The sequence below is a fragment of the Chiloscyllium plagiosum genome, chromosome 19 (genome assembly GCF_004010195.1).
Source record: "Chiloscyllium plagiosum isolate BGI_BamShark_2017 chromosome 19, ASM401019v2, whole genome shotgun sequence".
In the NCBI taxonomy this organism is placed as follows: domain Eukaryota; kingdom Metazoa; phylum Chordata; class Chondrichthyes; order Orectolobiformes; family Hemiscylliidae; genus Chiloscyllium; species Chiloscyllium plagiosum.
In genome coordinates, this window is record NC_057728.1 from 25,790,892 (window position 1) to 25,800,815 (window position 9,924).

The 9,924-nt window shown below is 39.9% G+C and overlaps 1 protein-coding gene across 6 annotated transcripts in view; it reads right to left on the bottom strand.

Moving 5' to 3' along the window:
- Positions 1-9,924, bottom strand: part of si:dkey-82f1.1 (DENN domain-containing protein 2A) — a 144,332-nt gene that overhangs the window by 47,481 nt on the left and 86,927 nt on the right. For all 6 annotated transcript variants that reach the window (XM_043709382.1, XM_043709385.1, XM_043709387.1 and 3 more), the window contains exons 3-8: positions 7,474-8,739; positions 5,827-5,978; positions 3,693-3,841; positions 2,778-2,978; positions 2,356-2,449; positions 1,528-1,578 (exon numbers count right to left, since the gene is read on the bottom strand). In XM_043709382.1, the coding sequence (XP_043565317.1) occupies positions 1,528-1,578; positions 2,356-2,449; positions 2,778-2,978; positions 3,693-3,841; positions 5,827-5,978; positions 7,474-8,739 (1,913 nt within the window). The remainder of the gene's footprint in view (positions 1-1,527; positions 1,579-2,355; positions 2,450-2,777; positions 2,979-3,692; positions 3,842-5,826; positions 5,979-7,473; positions 8,740-9,924) is intronic.

Here is a 9,924-nt window from a genome sequence, read left to right on the forward strand (position 1 = left end):
GGCAGGTAGGACAAGTCATGGGGACAGTGCTGAGCTGGAAGTTTGGCAGGACATGGTTGAAGATCTTCAGGGCAGAGGAAATGACCTGGGAGTTGCAGTGGGAGAGGGACTCCCTGAGATTCTTGTAGAGAGAGGAGGAAAACTTCTTCAAGGCAGGCATCCTTGCAAGAGGATTCGCAGTAGGGTTAAAATCAAGTAGGTAAAAACAATGACTGCAGAGAAGAATGGTGCTGGAAAAGCACAGCAGTTCAGGAGATGCTAGATTTGGACCAGGGAGCTGAGCTCTTAAAGCTTGTGATTTCAAATAAACCTGTTGGACTATAGCCTGGTGTTGTTTGATTTTTGACCTCAGCTATCTAGCCCCATGGTCAGAAATTGCCTCCTCATATGACAATACTTCCACCTCTGTCTCTTTTCTTATGACCATGCTTCAAACCTCGGACTACAATTTCAGCCAGCCCTCCTAATATCTCCATCTTTGACTTGACATTTTTTGATTATACACACATGAAGCACCTTGGAATATTTTCCTGCATTGAAGGAGTTATGTAAATGCAAAATGCTATTTGTTGAACCTACGCAGCTGGCAAAGGTTGTAATTGAAGGTGGTTATTGATCTTTGAATTTTCAATCTACCCCAGGAGCCCTTCAGGCAGTCAGTTGAGTCCAGGTTTACCATGTTTTACCTGGGCATTCTGGTGCTCTAGCACTCCCTCAATTATTTGAGACCACAAGGAGGCAGCTACCATTTGTACAATAAGTTGATACCAGTTAGTGAGCTAATGCAGTGACTGCCAGAAAATCTGTGAAAATTGCAGGGGAAATTAAAAGAGTTGAAAAGCTAACAAGGCCTGCCTGACAGCACAAAGTGTTCTGAACAAGGTAACAATCTAACATTTGGTCAAAACAGCTATCAGTAGCTGAGCTGCCATGAGACAAAACACAAATTCAAATTCGGCCAATCAGTTTAAATTATACCCCAAGATACCAAACTCCAACAAGTTTGAATTTAGTATTTTAATAATATTAAAACTAATGAAATGATCCAACGTTTGGGGGTATAAAACTGTACATTTTTGAACAGTTGAGAGAGAACTGCCAAAAGACCAACACATGTAGGCTGCTAGCTCAACAGCTCTTGGAGAGGTACCTGTCTGTAGGGAGTCTGTGCCACATAACATCGAAACCAACCTGGAGAGAATCTATAGAGGAAACTTGGCAAAGCTGGCTGGTTTTGAAACGTGTTTTTTTTTGTAAATCTTAATTGAGATTTTGTTAAAATCGGACTAGTATTGTAGAGTGGGACGTAAAAGATAGGTTTAAGAGAAAGGAGTTGTAAATATTTGTTAGTTTTAATATTCTCAGTTGGACTTAAAGAATAAAGTAGTTATTTTTTACTTTAAATATTTACCTTTGGGATAGTTTTTTTGCCTCTTGAGTTTTAACAGATTACAGCATGAGGGTGAATCTTTTCTGTGTTGCTGGTTTAAGATAGCAGAGGGGTTTACTCCATGTTGTAACACTTACCTTTAAGTTTTTCTTCAGTCTCACTATCAGTTTCACTATTTTCATCTGTAACTGAATTGACATAAGAAGTCACGTTAAGGAAGGTCTTTTGATACAATGTTAGTTTGTAACTAAGGCAACGCAGCAGGTTCATCATAAATTTCAAATGTACAGTAAATATACAGTAGGGGCAGCACGGTGGCTCAGTGGTTAGCACTGCTGCCGTACAGCACCAGGGTCCCAGGTTTGATTCCAGCGTAGGGCTGTCTGTATGGAGTTTGCACATTCTCCCAGTGTCTGCATGCGTTTCCTCTGGGTGCTCCGGTTTCCTCCGGGTGCTCCGGTTTCCTCCCACAGTCCAAAGATGTGCAGGTTAGGTGAATTGGCCATGCTAAATTGCCCATAGTGTTAGGTGCATTAGTCAGAGGGAAATGGGTCTGGGTGGGTTACTCTTCGGAGGGTCAGTGTGATCCTACATTCCTACTGATCAGGAGTTTATCTTAATCTCTCTCTGATTTGTTAACTTTTTGTAGTATTTGGGAGTTATAAGCACCCTTTATTGTATGGATCAGATGCTATAATCTTGAGTGCTACTCCAATCATTCGAAAGTCAGACTAATTAAAACATTTGAGCCAACTGGAGTGGTTTAGTGTATAAATCAAACAGGGAAGCAGATAATGATTTGTAATGTGCCCTGTAATCAGAAAGATAACAAAATACATTTCAATGCCAACATTATTTTTGTGGGCACAACATTGGCCTACTGTTAGATCTATCGTGAACAATAAATGCTGTTTGGTAACAATGAGCTGTGCAATAGTTTAATACCAATCACACAAAAACAGTACCTCTTCCTGTGCTGGTTTCTGAAGATTGAGTGATCCTCTTCACTTTCTTCCTCCCCCTCCTGGCTTCATAGATTGCATTAATTTTCAATACCACCTGCATTAGGCAAACAGTGAGGAATTAGTGGTGATCTCAGGTTAAGGGATTAACATTGGCAATTGATATGCAATAATCTGTCTTCAAGGAGTTTAAAGGATATTTCATTTAGGTTCAATTCATCTTGTTGCACAGAGGCAGTGGTGGGCATTTTTGGAAGATATTACAATCATTCACGTCAAGGATGGCTAGACTATCCCAAATTTCACTGAGTCAACTGCAAACAGTTTCTTTGTTTTTCTCATTGACTGCTGGAGGCAAATTCAGACAATTATTAACACTGCCACTTAAATTAATTTACAAGGATCCCCTGTAGGTAGACAGATACCTTAGGAATTTTTTTTCTTCTCTTTAATACTTGAGAGTCTCCTGCCAGGCTCAATGAGTCATCTGGACTGCTGGGAGTAGATGGTGGGCTGGCTTTTGGTGGTGAGCTTATTCCATCTTTATTCATTTTTCTCAGATCCAGCAATTTGAAACTTCTTCTGTCTGATGAGTGTCGAAAAAGGGAGGGAGTCTTCACAGGAAGCTGAAGAGATGATGGATCTCCAAGTTAGCTGTCACAATGAATCTGACTGACTAATGAATATCATTTACCGGTACTACAGCATAAATACATGATGCTTAGAACTAAAGTTTCCACTATTGGACTACTTGCATCAACACCTGCCCAAAAGGAATTGAAGAAATGATGTTCAGGTACTTCTACATCTGTAAGATAGACTTTACCATATTCCCAATCTACTTAATGTATCAGAAATTTTAAAAATGAATATGTAACTCTAATGGCAAACCCTCCAGACTAGTCCCAAAAGGCTCCAGCTTTAGTTATAAAGTAATGGATTTCAAAAAATGCTAAAGATCAAAATTCAAATTCTTGAGAACTTGAGATTAATCTGGATTAATTTTATTGGTCAATTTGCATCTGATTTCCTTTGGTCTGCTGATTGAAGTGCTCAGTATTAACACAATAGTTTGGTAGGATGCACGGGAATAGTTGGCTACACCCACCAGTCTGCAAAAGCCAATATCTATCAAGTCAACTATGTAGGAATTAATATGGGCAGGTTCTGATTTGGCAGATTACTGCCCAGGTGGTAAAGGTAAAAACTTGCCTCATTCCCATTACCCTTGTGAGGCCCTCTTGTGGTGCAATAGTAATTCCCTACCACTGAACGGAGGGGCCTGGGTTCAAGTCCCACCTGCTCCAGAGGTGTATAATTATAAAAATAGGCCCCATTACCTTTGTAGGAGTCTCTGGCCTAATTTCTGATGGAGACCCTGGTTTAGGGGTGGATCCAGCTGATGAAGGGTGAACTTGGACACACTGTTTTCCCAACAAGTGCCTGTCAGACAACTCTATATCTTCATAAGGGTTTTCCTTAGGAACATCTGTGATATCAATAGAAATAATACCAGTATGTTAGTCATTTAGCATTCTCAGAACTCCTTCAGAAACTTGATGCTCCTTTCCCTTCAAACTATCACCTTAGTTCTGGCTGCTGTTAACTTGTAAATTATTTCTAACTTTGAAACTGACTTTTTAAAAACAAATTTTCAAAATGATTGCCAAGGTGGTTTTTGATATTGCTCTTCCACTGATGATCATGTTGCCAATGCAAGGTACATCACTGGAACTCTGTTCTTCAATACAATATATCATCTCCAATGCTTTTGACAAAAGTATGTCATGCCAGGAAAGAAGCTACCATAGCTAACAGCTAACTCTCTCCAAAAGAAATCTGCATAGTGATCTAGTTTACTCAAGTCATTTTATCTGTGCCACAGTTAGATTTTAAATCAATAACTCTGGGAATCACTGGAGTTCTGAAACCTGTCCTTTATTCTTTTATAATAATGAACACCTTCACATCATCCAGTCCTCCCCATCCTTGAACTGATGATTCCACCAAAGCTTCATTCACATGAAATAACCTTTAATTTAGTTAAATAGCTGAATGACCAAACCATTCTTGCCTCCATATTCTTTGACGCAGCAAATTAAATCTTGAATATTGCTACAAAGTTGCCAAAGTCTTTCATGTTGCGCCATCAGGATAAACACAAGAATGCCAAATTTCAAATCATCACAACAAATTACACTAGGAGAAAGTGAGGGCTGCAGATACGGGAGGTCAGAGTTGAGAGTGTGGCGCTGGAAAAGCACAGCAGGTCAGGCAGCATCCGAGGAGCAGGAGAATCGACATTTTGGGATTCCTGATGAAGGGCTGATGTCCGAAATGTCGATTATACTCAACAACAAATTATACTTCTTCCACAGCAATTGCATTGCCAGAGTCAATCTACCAAACAATCAACAGCCTTTTCTCTTGTAGCATCGATGTGTTCATCAGTGTTTAACATTACAGATCTCACCTATTGCAGCCAGGAACGATGAGAAAGATAAACATGAGGGTCACAATGACTGCGGTAGCCACAGAAAAGGGTGCACATGACCATGTGCTGGACTGCTGTTCATATTGCAGGTGATAGTCCTGTCACCACTTTCCCATGCACTGCTCTTTAATGACCTGCAGCTAAGAGCTCTGGGCCTGTATACCCATGTGGGATATGGCCTCCTGTGAGATTCCCTCGTATCTCTCTGAAGCTGCAGCTCCCTTGATTCTAGGCTGCTTCTTCTCATCTGACATTTCTGACTAAAATGGCAGTAAAAAAATTGTTAAATACACTGAAATCAATCTAAAATGTTCCTTGATCTTATGTCACCAAATTAATCTCACAAATGATTTCTGTTAACTCCAGTAACCTAAAACTCCCAAAAAGCTCAAAAACAGCACGGGAACATTCTAAACAAACAATCTAGTATCTGGGAGAAGTTCATGATCCCTTTAAACATCACTAGAAATGACAGCATTCAGACTGGTTTAAAGTTGACTGATTATAATATCAGAGATGTTTGAAGTGATCCTAATGGGCAATGTTAAACAACCTACAGTTTGCAAAAAAAAGTGATGGATGATGAGAAAAGACCCGATTCAATGTGATATAGGCTGATTTTGTGTGCCAATCACACATGCAAACTTGAGACTCTACTGCATTTTAAAAGTATATCTGAAGGTATAACAGGTGCTCAAATTCAAATTTTAAAATTAATTTTCAAAAATACCTGAAATCAATACCTGTAGTGCATTAAAGTCTTCATAAATTTAATTGTAAACTCGAAAGGGCGTTTGGACTCTGACCTACTCCACCAATTCTGGGTTATTATGATATCAGGTCTAATACGGTCTCTTCTCTCATAGAAATCTGGGCTGATTTTTCCAGATATCAATTCAATATATTATCGTGGATTATGTTAGAAATCAGGTTGACAAACTGAATATCAGATGAGTTAGTTCCCAGTTCCCAAGTCTTACCAAGGATATCCTCATAGATGTTTTCTTCTGATGCAGTGTAGTTTAGTGCTAACTTTGATTGAGCATACCAATCCACTTGCCCATTTCTGCAGAAATTGGGAGATTTCAGCTTCTGAAAATCTTTTACATCTTCAAACTCAAAGGATTTCCGACTGTGTCAATGAAAACAGATGACAGTTTTGATTCACATTTTGGGGTTAATGTATTACTCCCCAAAGTACGAAGATAGTTAAAAGAAAAGCAGGCAAGTTATGCAACATTATGAAACATTACGTAGGCCTCAGCTAGAGTGTTGTAGTCAATTCTGAGCACATGCTTTAGAAGGATGTCAAAGTCATACATTGCAAAGTAAATTTACTGCAATGAATAGGGCAACAGGTACTACTCGGAGACGTTACAGCTGTTCTCTTCAGCAGAGGAGGACAGAGGTGTTCAAAATCATCTGTTTCTAGTGGCAGTAGCATTAGTAATCAGAGGACAATTTCAAAAGTGACAAAAAAAATGACTTGAAGAATTTTTTGTTTTACACAACATGTTACTATTAATTGGAAAGCACTGCATGAGAGAGTGGTGAAAGCAGTTTCTCTGGTAACTTTCAAAAGGGAACGAAGGAAGAATGAAGGGTGACTATGGTGAAACAGAGATTGTTATGGCTGGATGGATGACTTTGCCAAAGATCCAATATAGGTTCAATGGAATGAATAGTCTCCTCTGTGATGTATCTCATGTCTTGTGTGGTTCTATGGAATGCTGTATTGTCAGGTCAGTTTATAATGGGTTTGAGACAAAATAAAACTCACTTTTCTCTAGTCAACAATGTGGCTCAGACCCAACTCAATGTTTCACTCATTGTATAAATGCAATCAATCATTTCCCACACTAACCATCCTGTAGCATTTTAAAATAAATACAGCAACATTTAAAAATATTCTTTCATGGGATGGGAGTGTCAGTGGCAAGGCCAGCATTTGGTGCTCATCCCTGACTCCCCAAGATAGTGAAAGTGAAGTGCCTTATTGAGCATTTTGTATAAATACCCCTCAGTTCTAAATGTTAGCAAATTAGTCTTGAAATATAACGTGAGGTCATTAAGAACTACCTAGAGATTGCCTAAATTCAATTTTAAAATAGTAGACAAAAGTCACTTTTGTTCAACGAGTCCAGGGTACAATTGAACCTGAGTTGCAGAGGGAAATGTGAGGTAGCATCAAGATTTACGTGTGAGAATGAAACTCCTTTTATATTTCTCTCTTCTCTTGATTGAACCTTCCCATTTAACACATTGTCTTAGACCGCGATCAAAGTTGGCTGAAGATCAGAATCCTGTAGATCCACAAAGGGCAGCCATTTTTGGAATGATTTTTCATTTTACACTTTATGGGAAAGTATCTAGCCTCCCACTAGCATATTGCAACAGACCAACTAAAATCAGTCGTTCAGTAGTAGAGGAATTCAAGCAGGAATTGTAACTTGCCATGATACAGAACTATCTGCAGGAGCTGCACTGGTTTACTTTATTATTCTAGTTTACTCACTTTTTCTTTTAGATCCTCACATTTCAGTACATGCACATTGCAGATTTCCAACCCATGACTTCCATTATCCCACCATGACTAACCTTTCTGACAGCACAAGATGTCTACTTACCGGATATCCTTACTGTTTATCTTTGGTTTCCCGTTTAGTGCTCCTGTACTGATTGTTGGGGGAGGTGACAATGGCAAAGGTGGGGGGATGGTTGGTAAGTCTGGCAATTGCCGGGTGCTCTTCCTTAGCGAATGCAGGCCAGCCACTTTTTCTGTCCCATATTCAAAAGTTCGCCGAGGTTTGGGCACAGGATTCACTGAAAGCTCCTGTTCCAGAGTTCCAGGTTCTGAGTAGATATTTTCCACATTTCTAATTTTACAGCTTGCCCAGGAAACCTTCACCTTGTCCACAGTGCCAAAGCTCAGCTCACTTGCCTCAGAATCTGAATTGGATTGGATGTGCTTGCGCTTGAGCTCAGAGCTGCAGCTGCCATCCTTTTTCTCCTTGGATGTTGTTGGACCCTGGGCTGCCAGTGCCTCCTGAAGTCTCTGAGGGGTGTAGTAATCACCTGGCAGCTTGAGTTGGCTTGATGCTGAATCTTCCTTGGCCTTTTCTTCCAGCTTCTTGATGTGACTCAACACAGTTGTTCGGTCCCTTTTCAAGGGCTGCGTTGTAGCAAGTTTTGTACAGGTCACCTCTTTTACCTTTCTGCCAATTTGCTGTGTCAGGTCAGACTTTATCATCTCATTCTGTCTGCACCCAGATAACCTGCTTTCAGTCTCCAAGGACCTAGCCTTTCCATCATCTACTTTGTATTCATTCTCTTTCCCAGCATCTTTGCTGTCTAAATTCCAAACTTTTGAGTGTTTACATTCAGTTTTTTTAATGACATTCCCTTCAACACCTTTCACCAGTTCTAATTTATCAAGTGCTTTTGCTTCTTTACTTTCTAATTTTTCTTTATCTGCTGAAAACACTAGCTCCTTCTTCCCCTCCCATTCTGAAATCTTTTGCTTGATACTTGGATTCCTAATAATGATGCTCATTTTACTGGGAGGGTATCTTTCATTGGAAGTATTCTTTAATGGTTTCTGCATTGAAAGCTCATTTTCCTTTACACTGTTGATATCCAGGCTTGGGTTGCCAGTGCCAAGTTTGGGATTCAACATTTTCTGCTCACTACCAGCTGAACTTGACTTTGAAAGGCAGTTATTGACTTGCTTTAAGGGACACTTCACCTCCGTGCTGTCAACTGCTTGTGTACCAATCAGGACTTTCGTTGAACTCTTTTTAGTGGAACTCCGGTGCAGATTACCAATATTTTCAGTTTCAAACTTTGATGGCTCCTCAACAAAGAAGACAAAGTTCTTACCAGCTGTTCTGACCCTGGAAAGTAAAACAAAATCTGTATTATAATCCAGCATAGCATAGAGTGGTTACTGTGTCTTACATGTCGTCATCTTTAGATGGGCTTTAATCGTATTAATCTCAGAATCTTCCGGTTTTGTTTGTTAATCCAACTTTTAGACCACAACAAAGGCTATCACTATGAGTGCTAACTTATCTCTCTATGCTGACCATGCAATATTTTATATACACTGGTGGTGTCAGCTGCTAATTTGAGACAATAGTGTCTAGAATTTTTAAATGTTGTTTATAGGACTGGACATCGAAAACCTGATGAGGTATTTCATATACATTAAAAACCTTGGTGTCCAGGGCACAAATTCAAAACTTGTAAATTATACAGACTTTGGATGCATTGTTTTACCATGCGGAAGATCATATAGAACTTCAAAAGGACATAGACAAGACGCCAGGTAACAGATGAAACTTAAAGCAGAGAAATGTGAAGGGATTCATTTTGGGAAGAATGTGGAGACAGCATAACATCAAGGGTGTACATAGGGATCTGGATATATATGCAGATAAAACATGAAAAGTGGCAGGACTTGGCATAGGAGAAAATAGGGACTGGATACTGGAGATCAGAGTTGAAGGAGTGGTGCTGGAAAAGCACAGCAGGTCAGGCAGCATCCGAGAAGCAGAAGAATCGACATTTCAGGCATAAGCCCTTCATCGGGAATATGATGGCATATGAAAGCAAAGAGGTTTGTCAAACTTATATGTAGCACTATCTTGGCCTTAACTGGTGTACCACTTCCAGTAGGAAAGATGCAGAGATATTGGAGACGGTGCAGAAAGAATTCACATGAATGGTCCCAAGAATGAGGAACTTCAGCCATTTAGCTAGATTGGATAAGTTGTGATGTCTTCCTTGAAGAAACTTCAGAAGAGATTTGATAGAGGTATTCAAAATCATGAGTCTGGACAAAATAGACAGGAAAAATGCATTGATGGGAGGATTGAGAATAAGAGTTATAGAGTCATAGAGATGTACAGCATGGAAACAGACCCTTCGGTCAAACTCGTCCATGACGACCAGATATCCCAACCCAATCTAGTCCCACCTGCCAGCACCCGGCCCATATCCCTCCAAACCCTTCCTATTCATATACCCATCCAAATGCCTCTTAAATGTTGCAATTGTACCAGCCTCCACCACTTCCT